This window comes from Leuresthes tenuis, unplaced genomic scaffold (assembly GCF_036924035.1).
Source record: "Leuresthes tenuis unplaced genomic scaffold, fLeuTen1.0.hap1 SCAF_10, whole genome shotgun sequence".
Lineage (NCBI taxonomy): Eukaryota > Metazoa > Chordata > Actinopteri > Atheriniformes > Atherinopsidae > Leuresthes > Leuresthes tenuis.
In genome coordinates this window covers 9,313,779-9,330,874 of record NW_027325364.1, presented here as the reverse complement: position 1 = coordinate 9,330,874, position 17,096 = coordinate 9,313,779, and the positions used below count along the sequence as shown (strand labels likewise).

General features: G+C 39.5%; 2 protein-coding genes across 3 annotated transcripts in view; both read left to right on the top strand.

Annotated features, from left to right (window-relative positions):
* Positions 1 to 17,096, top strand: part of stk40 (serine/threonine kinase 40) — a 412,820-nt gene that overhangs the window by 42,617 nt on the left and 353,107 nt on the right. The window lies entirely within an intron of this gene.
* On the top strand, positions 382 to 15,462 carry eva1ba (eva-1 homolog Ba (C. elegans)). 2 transcript variants are annotated; one of them, XM_072393848.1, is made up of 4 exons: positions 382 to 651; positions 12,745 to 12,915; positions 14,310 to 14,406; positions 14,517 to 15,462. In XM_072393848.1, exons 3-4 carry the CDS (start codon positions 14,340 to 14,342, stop codon positions 14,939 to 14,941), a joined length of 492 nt encoding a protein of 163 aa, XP_072249949.1. In that variant the 5' UTR covers positions 382 to 651; positions 12,745 to 12,915; positions 14,310 to 14,339; the 3' UTR covers positions 14,942 to 15,462. The 2 variants fall into 2 exon arrangements, with proteins under 2 accessions (XP_072249949.1, XP_072249950.1); XM_072393849.1 differs by lacking the exon at positions 382 to 651 and adding an exon at positions 5,028 to 5,050.

The window sequence follows — 17,096 nt, the reverse complement described above, 5'->3', positions numbered from 1 at the left end:
ATCAGACCTAATCTTCTACTCCAATTCAAATATGTGCTTTTTTCCATAGCAATTCACCATTTCATGTGTTGGTGAAAAAATGAATAGATGAATAGAGGCCAAACAGCAGCTATGCATACACAACATGGCATCTTTGTTCATGTTGTTTTTTCTCTTGTCACATTAGACTGCACACGGACAGACTTGGGCTTATTTGCCTGAGGTTGCTTTTTGTCTTTTTCCTTAACAACAAAGGGAAAGCCCCCCACATGTCCACACCACAACACACACACTACACAGATTTCCTCCCTCCCCTCTTCCTCAAGCTTGCCCTTTTTAGGCTGTTCCTCTTTTTTCCGTCTGAAAGAGGGATAGTATGACAGCTTTTCCTGCCCCTCATGAACTGGAGCCGGGAGAGAGAAAACTCTGTTTCTCACTCCGTCTCCAACTCTGAGAGGAAGTTACCACCTCTTCCCCAGACTCTGTGCACACATACACACTCAGGCAGACACACACACTCTTCAGGACTCAACCACAGCAGCCACCGTGAAGCAGTCAGGACTGTTTGTAATGTTTTTGGAGGGAAGGAAGACTAAGATTTCTGAGTCTCTCTGAAACTCTTTGTGTGGACTGAACAACTTCAGGGGGACTTTTTTCTTTCATCACTCACGGGTGAGTTTGACAGTTTGTCTCTGTATATGTTTAGTGCCATAGAAACCCCTGTGAAGCACTGTAGCTCATTGTTAAGTTTAAATGCTTTGCTAATCATTAAAACTTTAGTTAAGCTGGCTTGTTTAGGGGTGCTGTTGGATGTAAAACCGTCCACGTGCTCTAAAGTTTGAAATCTGCTTTTCATCACAACATCTCTATTAAGTTTCCACATCATGTGAAATATGAGCTCCCTCTGTGATTAATTCAACTTCATTAAGCTGTGCTAAGTATGACAGAGAGGTGAGAAGGTTTATGGAACAAAAACTCACTCACTGTTGTGCTTGATGCTCATCATAAAAAACACATATTATAAGATAGTACATTGTTTTAGTCATTTCCAGCCCTGAGCTAAGCAGAATGTTCACATCCACCCAAAGCTGTCAATGTATCATTGTGTAGTCCTGTTAGACATTTGTGTTTTCAATATGTCATAATTGTATCCATGCCAAAGAAAGGGTGAAGCAGTACTAGTTGAAACAGGACAGGAGTGCCCGGCCATGGCTTTCCTGTGCAGCTGCAGGTTATTTTCAAAGTTTGCAGTGATTAGTTTGTTCACGCCTTGCTACATTAAAAGCAAACATCCTGTGGTTTTCTACATTCTTTTTTAGGCCAGGAGGAGCAGATGTCAAAATTAGAACCATCACCAGATTTCAAAAGCTGGGACTAAAAGTCTACACATGCTGTATATGGCTCTATTTCTTGTTGAGGTTCTCCCGTTTTTCAAACATAAGCTCACAGAAACATTCTTGCGTGACAGCAGTTGACCATATGCTTCAGCTCCTGTATCTCTTTTTGTCTCCACTGGAAGTTTGCGGTTAGCACCTGGTATCACAGAAAAAGTGAGATGAGGGAGAAGGGAGGTGATGGGTGGTGGCTGGACAGGCCTGGGCTGTTTTTAGGGGTCTCCATTAATTTTCACTATCTGAACAGGCAGGCAGCACTTTAGCTGTGTCTCCTCCCGTCAATCTGATAACCCTCCATTGGATTAGTGTGAAAGCTAGTTAAATAACCCCTACGAGGCTGACTGAGAAGTGTTGACTTCTGTGTGACCTCTTCAGGCTATTCAAGTTAGCAGACTTTCCTTTACCCAAAAAGCCCTGCTGCCTCATTTATCAGTCAACCTGTCTTATCTGTCCTGAGTATGGTTGTTAACTTACTCTATTTACCCAGTGGTCAAAGGTCGCACTGGGATTTGACTTGCTTGTCTAAACTCCCATGATACCAATCTGTTTTCAGGGGTGATACAGAAAGTTTCTGTCAAGTCAAAGTCAGTGTAAACCAAACAGAGAGAATCCCACATAGCTTTGCACGATGGCAAGATATAAACCTAAACTCCTTCAAGAAAAATGTGCTGTCAGGTTATTTTTAGATGATGATGATGACATATTGAAAGAACTAAATGTATACACATGAAAATGGTTGAATAAACAAGCTTTCAAATAAGATTCACTGCATGGCTGAGTTTTATTTTCTTAAGCAATCTGCTACAAAGCAATCCTAGTCAATGTTTGCTGGTTACGTTAGACAATCTTAGTTTTTAGTGTGTGGTGTAAGGAGAGCACCACGATATCAAAAAGTTTGGATTATTATAAAAGATTATTTTGCAGATCACAGCAGCAACAATTAGGCAATTTTCAATTTAAATTTATGTTTAGCAATTGTGTCCTTCTGTATATATACATTTGGTCTCCATTGTGTTCCAGTATTACTGGGATATGCAGAAAATTATTCATCAGGGGCTTATAGTTGGTTTTTCATTTTACTGTGATTCAAAGGACAAATTTGGAAAAAATTGAAAAAGCTGAAATTAGAAGTTGATGTTACACAGTGGCCACACTATGTCAGTGCAAAAAGCTTGTTCTGGTTAAGCAGCCCCTCTTTTTCTTTGGTAGTTTACACAGACCAAACATTGGCGTCTCAGCCCTGCATCGGTGTGTGCTTACACGCTTCGAGCAAACACTTCTGGATCTGTTGGGTGGCAACAGGATTTTTGGTAAATGGTAAATCATCCACATACACAAATTCAAATACGGCTCTGTGACTACCTCTGTTGCTGGCACAGAATCGGTGGTGCATTAACTTCAGTTCCCCATTCCACCTCTGTTCTTGCATAGGACACAGATGTGCAACACGAGCATATCAGTTCACATTAAACCAGCAGCATAAATAGAGCTAAAGAATGCCAGGCCCTTCCTCAAGTTTATACATGTAGTTAAAAAAAAATAGCGAAAATCTTTAAAAAATAGCAAAAATAAAAAAAAATAGCATAAGCCAACAATCGTAGCTTTCAAAAAGCTCGATTCTCTATTTTGTCAGAACTGGAAAGTATGTCTTCGTATAAAGAGGAGCAAAAAATGAAGGCTTTTTACATGCAAGAGACTGATTTTACCAACTGACTCCACTCCTTTACAGAGATTGGTCGAGTTTTGCTGGTGATGGACAGATAATTGACTGATGGTTCAACCACTTATCTGCCAACTGTTATTTGAAAGTGCCTGGTCTTACAGTTTCTGACTTCCAAGAGGACTTTTTGTTAATAACTATTTAATACATGGGGACAATAAGAATGCTGTCTCTTTAAAAAGTCCCTAAAAGTTCTCCATCACAGGTCAGACCCCTTGATTTATAATATACTCAGAATTTTTCACCTCAGTAACACCAAAATACAAAATAATGAATTAAAGCTTTAACTTATACTCCTTGAAGTGACTTTAAGGCTCTTAAATTCATCAACATGGCAAATGTTTTTATGATTTTCGAGTAACACTTTTCGTCTTTCGACAACTGAATGTGTCATCATATCTGACTAATGTACATGCATTATGTATTATTTCATACAAATTTCTTATATTTGTTTTATTTAAACTTTGGGTCTGCTTTCAGTTGTTTGGTTGGTGTTAGATTTTTCATACAGTGCACAAAGTTGTCACATAAAGCAAATATTGAGCAGAAACACATTAAAAAACTATTTCTGAACAGCTGAAATGCTGTGATAATAGTTTTATGGAGCATGAGGTCATCGGATCATCAGATCAGATGATCATCAGCAGATCTCTTAGACCCCAACACCCATCCCTAAGACATAGTCTCTAACACCAGAGAATTCTTCTAATTCTGACTGCTGATTGTTTACTATTGCTGGTTTTCAACCATGTATGGGGATTCGTTGAAAAATACCAAATTTGAGCAAGTTAATTTAGTCATTTATGTATTACAGTGTCTAAAAAAACAAGTGGACTGCTCACTGCACCATTTCCCTAAATGTGACAGCTTATTCATGTATCCTATCTTTCTTTGGACTGTTGGTTGTGTTGCTCCTCAGAAAGTATTGCTATGCACATAGCTGACCAGTCGGGCAGTGTACAGGCAAATATGAATGGACGTCCAATGTCCTTGATTCAGGAGCCTTAGGCACCATCTATCCTGCAGCTTTCCCTTTTCTTCCCTGATGTTCCCATCAACCAAATACAAAACTCCTTTTTGTTTTACATCCTGGGAATCCAGACATTTTGTACGGTCTGAGTTTGCATGTGTGCTCTCTTGTGGAATCCTCTATGAAACACATGTAGCACACAGATAAGTATGTGAACAATTAAGTATAACAGTATATTCTCGGTGTTATAGGACTCATGGTTCCAAGTAGAACCAACACTGACTGAGATATCCCCCTGCTTAGGTTCTGACAGATGTTTGACATGGTAAACCTAGTTTGGCGAAGCTTACTGCCCTGTCTTGGACACACACAGGAACACACACACTGTACCAGACAAAAGTTTTGACTCCTACTCATCCCGAATGAGTTACATGAGTACTGTACACACAGCTGAACATATGAGAGAAGGGGCATGCAAATACCTTAAACCCACACTCAGACATTTATTTGAATATGCACAGGAGTGGTTGCCCTATTTTGTTTAACTTTTGTGACAGCGCTTGATATCAACATTTTTGGTACATTTGTTACATTTTTTATGAGAAACATTATTTGCTGAAGAGAATTGCTCCAAAATTATTAAAACACACTCGCACACTTGCTCACCAAATACAACGGTCAGCAGTGATTTATCTGTATTGTTACACACAAAAACATTAATATTGTCTTTTTATGTCCTGTTAGATTAAAACAAAATAACAAAGATATCTCATTAGTTTTGGGGTGATTACATTGGTATATTGACAGACGGCAGTGCTGGTGTTTCAATAATGGCAGGTGGTCGTGAGTTGAGGTCAGATGGAACCATTAACTTGCAGGATCTTAAATCATGCAAGGAGCTCTCACTGCAGTTTTTCTTACTTCTTTACAGAAGCACAGTCCTGTCACAACAGCACTTCCTAAATCTAAAGGAGCTGCAACATGTTCGTGAGTAGTGGAAAAAAAAAAGTTACGAACCCAGTCATGTAATAGGCAAACATATGTTTTGAGTAATCTGGAGGGTCCATGTAATTGATATAGTATGTGATGTTTTTGTGCTGCTGGATGGCTTCCCAGATCAATGAGGAGGGTGAGATCATAGCTCTATTTTTGGGGCTTTGCATTTAGGATGCACTAAACACTCTTTACTTTAGAGCATCGCAAAGGAATGCTCACATGAATCCGTTTTAACACACAGGAGCACACGCAGACAGCTTACAACTGTCAACACATTTAGATATTATATACACATACATACATACACAAATAAACCTTGTCAGCAGACACAAACAAATACTCTGGCCTTAACCTGCCATGACCTTGATTTGCTTCAAAGTATCTCGATAACTTCTGTATGAATATTGAACGTTGGATATCTCGTCTTGATTTACATAGTAAAGCATTTCTAGTCTGCTTCACATCTGGAACACATCTGGTTGCTATTTACCACTTGCCCTAACCCCCAGTTCAGTCCCGCATCTCTATTACCCCCCTATTACCTGCCATGGCCAACAAAACATACCCTTCACAGGGCGAGCACTGCACTGTGGTTCTCACAGAAAGGATCCATTTTTCTTTTTATTCACCTTCACTCTTGGCCAGGCTGGAGCCACATTAGCATACAGAGTTGTGTTCACTTTCAAACTCGTTGACAAGTACAAAGTCTGAATGGGTAGAGCCTAAGTTTACTTCTGGAAAGGTTTTTGTCCTTGAAAGAGAAGCTGTTGAGTCTTTGTCAAATAAAGCATATGCCCAAAGCTAAATATGTCAACATATGAAAAACAAAGATCTCTTTCTGCTTCATATCAAACACAGAAACGAATTCAAGAAGTTTGGATTTAATCAAATTCTCTTCTGAAGAAAAGAAAAATGTTAGTTCTGGTGATGCACAAAAAACACAAGATTTTATCTAAATGTAAATGTAGTTCAGACCCTCTCAAGAGCAAAGTTGATCAAGGTGGGCAAATTCTAACTTTACATTCTCTGGTACCGTTTGTCTTTGCAGCTGGAGGCACCTTGTTGCTATGATTAGTGTCAAATGGGATTTCATTTCAGGTCAAATTGTCCTAAACTAAAACCAATACAAGTACTTTTCGGACAGTGAAAACAATTCAAGGCTTTCTTTGGGGAATGACAAAACAATCTTTTTTAAGTCAAGACATTTAATTGTTCTGGAGCTTTCAATAGGCACTTTTAACCAAACCATTCATGGGCTATTTCTGAGGATCATGGGGACTGGGGAGCTCCTCAAAGGACAGCATACATCAATGGGCTTCTTTTCTTGGCAAGAATACTGAAGTAATTTAAAAGCCAGCTGGTGTTAGGCAGAAAAGTTAAAATGGTGTCATAATTACTCTGTTACAAATTGACTAAGAGGGCTAACTTTGAACTTAACTGACAATTCCTCTGTTTTTGTTGGATTTTTTTAGTCGCTAGTGGCGAGAACACTTTAGCAAAGTTTACAATCTTTTTGCAATGGTGCTGCATTACTGTGTACAATCAGTCAATGTACACCTAACATCTTCTAGACCGAACTCCAGAAGGCTTTCCTTGATACATTCACTCTTTCTCTGAGGTAGGAATTAAAGAAAAAAAACAAAAGAACATTTCCTCAGTGCATAAACAAAAAAAGGGCGTACTTCCTCAAATAGTTATAAGAATTGTGAAAGCATACAACCAATGATGTAGCTTGCTCAGTTCCAATGCAGCTGTATATGATAAAAGTTTGTGCTAATGTCCCTGTTTCTTGATTCATTGGAAACAGAAGATATGAGACAGCTGCACTCAGGGACATCCATTGGACAGTATCAAACAAATGTAATCTGAGGATGTAGTTGGAAGCCCAAGAGCTGTTCAGAATCATGGAAAGTTTAAATACTCTTGTGTCCATGATGAGAGCAAACTTCCTCTGCTGCTGTGAGCAGCTTTACACTGCATGGTCAAGGGATCCAGAACAAATGAAAGAGTAGACACTGATTTTTCCGTTGGATTTTAAGGGCAAGACTCTCCTTTGAACAAGCAGGACCTGCATCATCATGTTTATAACCTTCAGTTAAAGAGGAGGGAGGACTGCAACTGAAACTAGGGTCACATATGACACACATTTTCCTCAACATTTTGCTTTTGCTAGTGTCTGAAAGAGAAGAACAATAAAACAGTAAATGGAGAGAGAGATCTATATGGCATATGACCCAACCTTTTAAATGGTGCTTTAATAAGCTCACACTTCTGGAACCGTATATGTGATTGTTTCAAAATGCTTCAGCTGATCCTTATTTCTGAGGTGTTTTATGTCTAAACCAAATTATTTGCACGTACTCTCTGACCAATGCCTGTTAAAGGCCCACTCACCAGGAGCTCCGTGTATTTGTCCTCATCACAACCACCAGCGTGTTCTGTTTCCAAATACAACAACCATCATCTCCGTCAGATACTCTGGCAGGCCTTGACAAGAGCAAAGCTAATCTAACAGTATGCACAGCTTGAAACCCAACATCCTGATGTCAGGAGGAACTGGGAAGGAGCACATCCTTACTTTCTCCAGAGATTCATGCCTTCATAAGCTTCCTGAATCTGAGTAAAACTCAACATGAATTCCATAATAAATTAACTTCACCCTGCTGACCTTTATGAATGCTTTCACAGACACTGTACACATTGGTTTGGGCTATGTTTCTGTTTACCAAGTAAAAAGTAATCGTTTGCATCTCTGCTTCTTTGGGGAAAACTAGAAGCTACTATATGTTTTGGAACTTGGACACTATTCGCTGGCTCGATTACAGGTGTGATAAATAGCATGTAAAGCCATCCAGCAGATATTTTCGTGATCCAGTTACAGTTTCTTTGCCAGTTTGTATTTCACTTTTAACGTTTTATCAGCTGCTTGGAGAATTTCTTCATGAGTGAGCGAATAAGCTGAGCCAGTATACTCTGATTCAGTATATTTGTTTAAGGGGAACTTGCAGTTATTCAGAATGTACTCTGGAAGCTGAAAACAGTGAATAAATGACCCAGATGAGTGTGTTTGATGCTGTGGATCATTAAGTCCAGGCAGTTTTTTCAGTAGCAGCCACAGAATCAAAGCACAAATGTTTTAATGAACACAATCAGGAGTAAAGATACTAGCTGCTATAAATCCTAATGGCAGCCACTGTGATCTTGCTCACTGTGGAGACCCTGCGTGTGGACTTTAAACAACTAAATGTGATTAAATATAAATACAGCTATTTTCTGTCGGTGAAGTTACATTCTAAGCAAACCGCAGTTGTTTCAACTTCACAGAAATTTGAGGTATTAAAAATATTTCTTTCCCTCTGAGGTTCAGTGTGTCGTTACAATGAGGAAATAACACAGACTGGCTTCCTTGTGTAATATGACCTTTTCACATTTGGTGTATAAATCAAATGTGGTTTCACTCCCAGCATAAATTCCTCTGAAGGATTATGATTTTGATTGTGTATTGTGACTGTATGATTTATGAAAACTGTGTCTAAGTGCTTCTATTTAATGACAAACTTTTGCCTTGGAGGTCTGTTGGGACTGATGTTCTAGCCAATATAGATCTGTAACTGATATTCTAGATATTGATATTTTAGCCAATTATCGATTTAGCCCTGCTTTCCAAAATCCTTGAAAAAGTTACTTTGCCCATTAGGTGTTAAATTTTTTTTGCAGAATAATGGGTCTGTATAGAGTTTCAACCTTGATTTAAACCACACCATAATGATAAAACAGCATTTGTTGAAATAACGTCCTTATTACCTATGACAATAGTCTTGCATCTATGCTGCCCCTCTTAGATCGTATTACAGTATTTGGCACCACTGAACATAACACATTATTACAAAGACTTAAAAATTATTGGATCAAGAAGGGACACATGTGGTGGGTTTAATTAATATCTATCTAGTAGATTCCAGTTTGTGCATGTAAATTATGTGTCTTCCACTCACACTAAAGTTAGTCATGGAGTTCCACAGGGTTCTGGATTGGGACCAATTCTTTTCACTCTGTACCTGGCTTATTTGGGCATTATCATCATTAATCATTATCATTAATATGCAGACTTGGAAACTTGGGGATCGAAGTGGAAACAACTGTTTGACAACCAGTCTACATCATGAGCAAACATTGTTATAAAAAATCATTTAAAAAGTATACACTATATGCTTTTAACTTTCTTTGCTTTTATTGCTATTTTGCATATTGTTGTGAGATACTGTCAGTCCTGCTTTGTTCTTTTTGCATTGTGCTTTGCTCTGTGAAGCACTTTGGGTTTGAGCTGTGCTGATAAATCACCCAGCTGACATCTGTGTACAGTAGACAGCTCAGCCATTGTGTCTTACTTACTTTAGACAATGGTAATGATGCTGAAGGAAGCTCCTGACGTGGATGTTGTCCAAGCTGAAAGGGACAGCCCTTGTGAGAAGGAAGAACAATTGTGGTTATCTTCAAGTAGATAACAACCAAAATATCACGCTACATTTATAGTTTCTCTTTCACTCAGCTCCTCCATCCAAACCAAAGCAAACAATCCCAGTCAGAAATAGTGCTTGACCTTTTCCCACGCCACAACAACATGGCATTTTTATATGGGCTTCTGCTATGATGCAACTTAAATAGAGCTTTGATTACAATTTCATAAGATTGGACCTCTCATTTGTTATTGGAGTGTTGGATAATGGATAACTACAGTACATATTTTCTTTAAATTTTTTCTTAAACATAAAGATATATTTCTCTCACCATGTTAAAACTGCCATGATGGGTTTCAGGACTTATATGATAGTCTGTAGCATGCGAAGGAACCAGGAAGAGGATGCTAGAGTGTTTAACCTGAGGATATGAGGCCAGGAAAGAGCAAAGGATAAGCTAGCAGAGACAAAAAATAGGACTGTTCATTAACGTCACAGGACGTCAGGCGTGGCGCAGATACATACTGCTGAACTGTACATACAGTTACATACTACTGAAGTGTAATTTTAGCCACAAAAACTCACTTTGCTCTTTAAATTGGGGGACAATGGGCATAGCCACAAGAGTAATTTTGTTTGGCTTAAGCCATAGTTTTTGTGAATTAAATAACTGTATAGTGTCAATATGCGATAATCTCTGGAGGGCTATTATGTAAATTGAAAATATTTACCAGATATGGAAAGATGCAGCATTTGTTGACAGATGACAAAATTGAATTTTACAGTCACAATTGCATGACCATTTCTTATGATGAAGGGCTCATTTTTAAGGCTGTAGATCTACAATTAGCAAAGTAAAGTGGGTCCTTGAAAGAAATAAACTACTGAAAGTTTAGCCATCTGATTGTACAAACTGTAGCTGGGAAGAAGTGGGTCTGTAAATAATTTCCTTGTTTGAGTAAGCAAAAAAAAAAAAAAAACACAACAAAACAACAGTGCAGAATAATTGGTGTTTTGATAGGCCTTAAACAGGCCTCCAGTTGCCATTAACCACCAGTAATGGAGCCCTGGATCCTGAAGGATCCACAAGAGAGGAGGCTAGTTGCTATGTTGTCTGTGTCCAAACATTTGCCTTGACCTTGGCCTGAAGCGTGACTTATGTAATTTGAGATGTTCACTTTATTACCCCTGAGACAAAAACAAAATATCTTATTAAAAGCCTCTGTTGGATATCCTGCTTGGATAATTAATAGATTCCATTAAACTTTGCAGGAGGGAGGACATAAACTTTGGTGGAAGCTCGCCTGGACGATAGCGGTTAGGTCCATCTCAAATATGTGGCACAGAAACAAAAGGCCATCGTCCTCCTCCCACTGGGGCCGAGGGGGTGGCCTGGAAATCATGTTGCCATAGTAACTGTTCTGTCAGTCGGCAACCGAATGCTGTCCCAGTAAGGCACTGTGCAGAGAGCAAAAGATCTGCCAAGAGTCAGCGAGATTGAAATCTGCTCAGGAAAGCACAGAGGCTCTGCTAAACCAACTGCAGCTGGCAGAGGATTTTTTCCTTTACAGAGGTACAAGTTAAAAAAATTCCCAGCTCAGCATTTTTCACAGCATTTCATTCTCCACCTGGCATTCCCAGCAGTCACCCCCAAAAAGTAATAGGGCCTTTGCTAAATATTAAAAAGGGAGCTTTTGCTCTTTAATATTATCATTCATAGTCTATGACCACCTCCAGCTGGGAAGATTGTAATTATTCTGTAAAAATCCACAGTTCTCATCATCAGCTTAAAGTACTTTACACCATGATATAACTCATGACCCAGGAATGGGGTGAGACACGAAAATGTAGTAACGTTTCAACTCTTCAAATCAAAGATGAAACAATGTCCCATAACAGCATGAATGTAAGTGAGGGAAGCCTTTAGAAAACTCATGTAATATTACAGACTATTTTTTTTCCTTCCAACTCATTGAAATCAAGTAGAAGAGATATTCTGTTGTTTTTAAGTGGGAGTATGAAGTGCTTCTGAGTTGCATTGTCTTTCCTGTAGTAGTCCTGTAAAAGTGATGCATTGTAATCATATTATCATTCACTCAAACTGCTCTAAAGCCTTTGAAGTTTGACTTGTTTTAAATGGCAAAAAAGTTCTCTTCTGGCAGCCAAATTCTAGGTAGCTGTTAACCCTGTCAGAATTCTTCCTTGATACTCCAAAATGAGTGCACTCTGACCTCTTTCTACTGTGCTTAACACACACAGTTACATGCAGAGCTCAAAGTTCAATCTGGACATTTTAAATAGACTAATGTTCCTGTCCCACTATACATGCATGGGAGGGGAATCAAGTTATTGAAAAAGACATGAACTGTGTGAGAAAACATGCAAGTATGGTCAAATTCACAGTACAGATGCTATCTTTACATTACTTGAGAGGTGATTTTTTTTCTGATGAAGCTGTGATTAGAAAATCTGGATCCTAGAGCTGAACAACAGTCTTGAATTGCTTTTAGTGACCATAATTTGACACATAATCTTTATGGCAGGTTTTCAGTTGCAATTTCTGACGTCTTTACCCATCTGACAATAGAGACAGAAAGTATGTGCAGCTTTATAGGCAATTTGCCTTTATTAATATGCAGTTAAACTTCTCCATTTTTACAAAAAAAAAAACAGAAATATGGAACTTTGGAGCATGCGTGGAGCACTATGACCCATTTGAGTATAGTTGAGCATATACATGCAGAAGTTATTTAGGCCCTCAAATGGCTTATCTGGGTGTGTTTGTCCAGTTTTGAGAGATTTGACTTAATGCTTTTTGGTCGGACTCACGTGTTTACATGCATTTCAAAAGTCCAGAACCTCTAACAACCCCACTTAAAAAAAGGAATATCCCTTTAAATCAGTTTTATTATTATTTGACTGCTATGGTGGAAGTAATAAAGATGATTTTTATCTGATTTTAAAGGGACTCACTTATATCCACTTAGATAAATCGTTTCTTTTTAAAAGTCCTGGAGAACAAATTTAAAGAGAAATATAGTTTTTGCTTTGCGTTTTCATACCGCAGCGCACATCTCTGAGCTTTTGCAACCTGTGTGTATTCTAATCTGTTTGAACGCAGCTGAAGCATTGCCGTTGTTTGCATTGCAAACGCCTCAATGACTTTAGATCTAATGTAGCTTGACATCTGTATGTGTGTGTCTGTGTGTGTGTTTGTTCTTGTCTCAGGGTGGCCAAATGAACTATTTAGCCTGAGGACCAAAGATCACGGGCCTCGATCTAACAGCAAGGAGAGCAGAGAGAGACGGAGAGGAGTGTGATCATTTTGCATCCATTCTGCAGCTTCTCTTCACATTATGAGCTGGGACTGAGGACTTGCTTTGTGGTTTTATTTTTGTGGTAAGTTTTATACTTCATCTGTACTCTGCTTTGTGTTTACTTCTGCTTTTACAGGAGAATGTTTGCTATGTTTTAAAGTTCATTAGTGGGTTGCATTACACATGGTTTACACGTGTGGTTTTATGCTTGAATTTTTCTGAAATCTGGATCAGCAAATGAGCCCAAATGCTACATAAATTACTGAGGTAGTCACATTATGAAGGAGATCAAGCATTGAAGTTATCGGTGGGTGCGATTTAGAGGTAAATGCAAACATAAACATGTGGTTTGTGCAGTTTGTTCTATATGATCGGTGCACAGGCATAGCGACATGTGGTTTGACTTTGAGAACAGCATATGCAGGTTAGAGTGGGAGGGCTTCAGATTTCGTCATCATTTGACATGAGCAGAATGCGTTTTCCACAGCCAGCCACATTAAAGAGGAATGGTGCCAACACTAGTTGAAAGGATTAAAGGCCTTTAGTTTTTATCTGGCCCCATTTTCTGGTGCCACACTCATGTTGCAACACAGAGTCACCAGTTCAGGGAGGTGGAAACTGTTAATGAAATGGCAAAGAATCAGAGAAAAGCCAGAGTCAGCAGGAAAGAGCTATATGGTGAAGGAGGGGAGGAGCTAGAAAGGTTAACAAAGGATATACAGAAAGAACCAAACAGCACAGCATGACTCTGCAATGATACTCCATGCAGGCAAGTCCAACAAATATTTTCTTTTAGATGAGTGACAGCTCTTACTTTTTTCTAAAGACTAAAGCTACTGAGTGAGGATGAGGTATCAAGGTTTCATCGCAGGCTATAACAATTATCTCTGAAAAGAAAAATCACACTTCAAAGGCGAATTAACCTGAACCGGGTTGCTCCATTGACAGACTTCCTGGGGAGTGTTACGAATCATGGCTGCATATAGGAAAAGATACAAACACAATAAAGCTCATCAAACTTACAGGATGCCGGGACAATAGACCACTTAAATGTCAGGGACACAATGTCAAAACAATACAACACTCTGGCCTTTTCCTTTGGGCTTCACAAACTGAAGCTTCGGGTGTCCCATCTGACAGTTAGGAGTCCTTTGTGACCACTTGGAAAACTGACTCTTGACCTCATTTATCGAGGCTTGTCATGGTTCAGGTAGAATGGCAGAGGCACATCGCCATGTGCCAACTGCATTATGATGAACCCAGATGAAGCCAGTACTTAAGATGGACACAGAGAGGCTTTTGTTGGAGACTTGGAGGCCTTGTCTCACCCACCCGGAGGCATATGAAAAAGTCAGTGGGTTTGACATTTAGGCACTGAATCAAACAAAAATGTTACACTGGAAGAAGAGAGTCTGGGGAAACATTTAAAAGATTTTAAAATGAAATCTGATGTGGCAGGTATTTTCATTTTTTCAGGAGTGGACAAAAAGCAAAGTCAAAATCACCATGGATGTCAAGAAAAAAGAGATGGACCTCCTAAGCAACAGCATAGCTGCATTTGCACACATCAAAGGTAAGTCACACTGCAGCAAGGAACTCTGCCAACTTCAATAGATACATGCAATAAAACACAAAAAAACTGTAATAACCCTATCTGCTGTTTGGTTTTGTGTTCTTCCCTAGCAAATCCCGAGAGCTTTGGCCTTTACTTTGTGCTTGGAGTGTGTTTCGGACTGGTGCTGACCCTCTGCCTCCTGGTCATCCGCATCTCCTGTAAGACGCGGACCAACATTGCCCCCTCCACACCTGAGAAGAAACACCTAAAAGATGTCAGTGAGGAGGATGAGGAGAGTGATGATGAAGAGGATGAAGTAGGGGACGATGTGGAGGCACCGGTGCTATTGCCCAGCACTGAAATCCCTGTTGGAAATCACACCAGCCAATCGGATGGGACCCTGAGCGTGAACGTCTTTACTTCAGCTGAAGAGCTGCAACGTGCACAGCGGCTTGAGGAGAGAGAACGGATCATCCGGGAGATCTGGAGGAATGGCCAGCCTGATATCCTAGGGACAGGAACTGGGACTATTGGAAGAGTACACTACTACTAAGATGCATGAAGGAAGAAGAGCTCTAAGGAGTACATAGACCTTTGGGTGGACCTGGAGTCCTTGAAGCCTGAGAGCCTGCTCTTGATACAAAATGACTTGTGGAACTGAAAAAAAAAATGATGATGCCACAATTGATGTACTTGGCTCTGGCAGAGCAGAACTTTGAAGATATTGCACTTCTTCTGTAGCATCTTATGTTATTTTCACATGACTAAATGTAACTGAACCAAGATAATGACTGATTTACCCCAGTGGAAATGTTATAGTATAAATGTAGGAGTTGAAGGACTTTTAGGGAAATCAGTCTATTAAAATGTACGGTGCTTAATGTCAGATGTAAATATTGGGTGTGTATGTGTAATAAGTGAAAAATGAAAGCATTAACAAGGGGAAAGGACTGCTTGTTGCAATGAAGATGATCTGTTGGCAGTGAGAATTGATGAGTTTGTGGGGAAAACTCAAAGCAGTTCCTGGAATGTCCTCATGAGAAAACAAAGTTGTGCTATTGAAAGGAAACTGTATTTTTTGATCAAACACATATCTACCAGGTTGGGGGAAGTAAGACACATACATATGGTAAATGTTTCTAGGGACAAAGTCAACAAAGGAAACGACTAAATAAAAAAATTCAGTCTACTCTTGTTTCTCTGCATAATTTCAGACAAATGTGAGGGACAGTGGGGAAGCCTGGAAATGTCACCGTGTGTCACTTTTGTAATTTCTCAAGCCCTTCCATGTGAGTTTTTAAAGGTCAAACAAATAGAGATTTTTAATAAAAAATTTGGGAACTCCAAAAAACTCTGGTGATAGTTGTTTTTACATGTCTGGTCAGGTCAGACAGCATGTCTGCGAGGAAAGATGATCTGATAGCAAAGACGATAGTTCAGAATTTAATTGGTTCAGTAGTTCTCATTAAATGCTCAAAATGGAAGAACAACTGACAAGTAGTTTCCGGCTGTGGTGCATATCAAGCGCACCCTTGTGAGAAGACTATCCATTTGAGCTGTGGTTACCTGCCGATTTCTGACGCTTCTCCAGCTGGAATATTTAAAGCAAAAGCAAAAAAAGGGTTTCTGGAACCCCGTCCAAGAAACATAAGTTAGCTTTGAATGAGATACTAAAAAAAAGGTCTGCTTTCATTCTCGTTGTTGGACATTCGATGCTTGCAAACAACATTGCAACAACACAAGCTGGAGGCCTAAGATTTCAGTCACCTGCTGGCGACAACTTGGGATCCCAGGGTTCCACTGCCTTCCTCGCAAAGCCAGGTACCAGCTGTTTATTTTATGTTAACGTCTCTAATGTGAAGCTGGCTTTGGCCTGTTTAAGCTGCTGTTGAATGATTAGGACTGTTTTCAAACACGTTTGAGGGTCTGCAGGTTGTGTTCTTTGGTCAGCTACACGGACCCATACTTGGTTATTCTCTGATTATCCTGTAGTTTTCAGATTTTAATGTAATTTAGGGTTTTGAGTGATACGGTCATAACTGGTGTTACTTTGAGTTTGCGCGCATTTCCCCCCATTCAGTGTCAACATCGGGGACGTTTTCGGGGACAGCTTTGACCGGGGACAAGAACGTCTGGTCACCTTAATTTAATGTCAGCCAGCAAACAGGCTCATGGTTCAGTAAACTTTGAATGAAGACTTTAGGGTCCTTTAAGACCAGAGTCTGTAGCAGCAGATTAAAACGTTCACCATGCAACCAGTTATCTAAATCTAGTTGCACACAGCCATAGTGATGTATCCTGTGGGGGCGTTTGTATCAGCTTTTGTTCCAGGGCAGTATCTGTTCCGTTGGTGTCACTGGATAAAACTCCTCTTACAAAGTGCAAAAATTCTGTGGTGATCGAATTTGAAATCGTGGCTGATTTGTTTACTCTGCTGACCTTTGGTGTATGTTTCTGTTCCATGCTTTTCTGCAGTGTTTGATCGTATTTTCTTTTGAATGTGTGCTACCTTTTGATGTTTTTCATGCTTTTTTCTTTACACCGTGAGACGTGATGACAGTATAAATGTCTGGTTTTGCCGTCCTGCTGTGTTGCTGATTTGGATGCTGCAGACTTTGGTCTCTTGCAGTGTAATGTCGTGCACTACGATGCAAAATGTGACTTCAACCACAGCTCATTAATTTAATTACTTCCACGTAAAATTGACC

What these genes read in the sequence shown, in the direction of transcription:
- eva1ba (XM_072393848.1), top strand. Translation starts at nt 14,340, where the DNA reads ATGGATGTCAAGAAAAAAGAGATGGACCTCCTAAGCAACAGCATAGCT. An exon ending in TGCATTTGCACACATCAAAG is followed by an intron (nt 14,407 to 14,516) that starts GTAAGTCACACT and finishes GTTCTTCCCTAG; the next exon opens with CAAATCCCGAGAGCTTTGGC.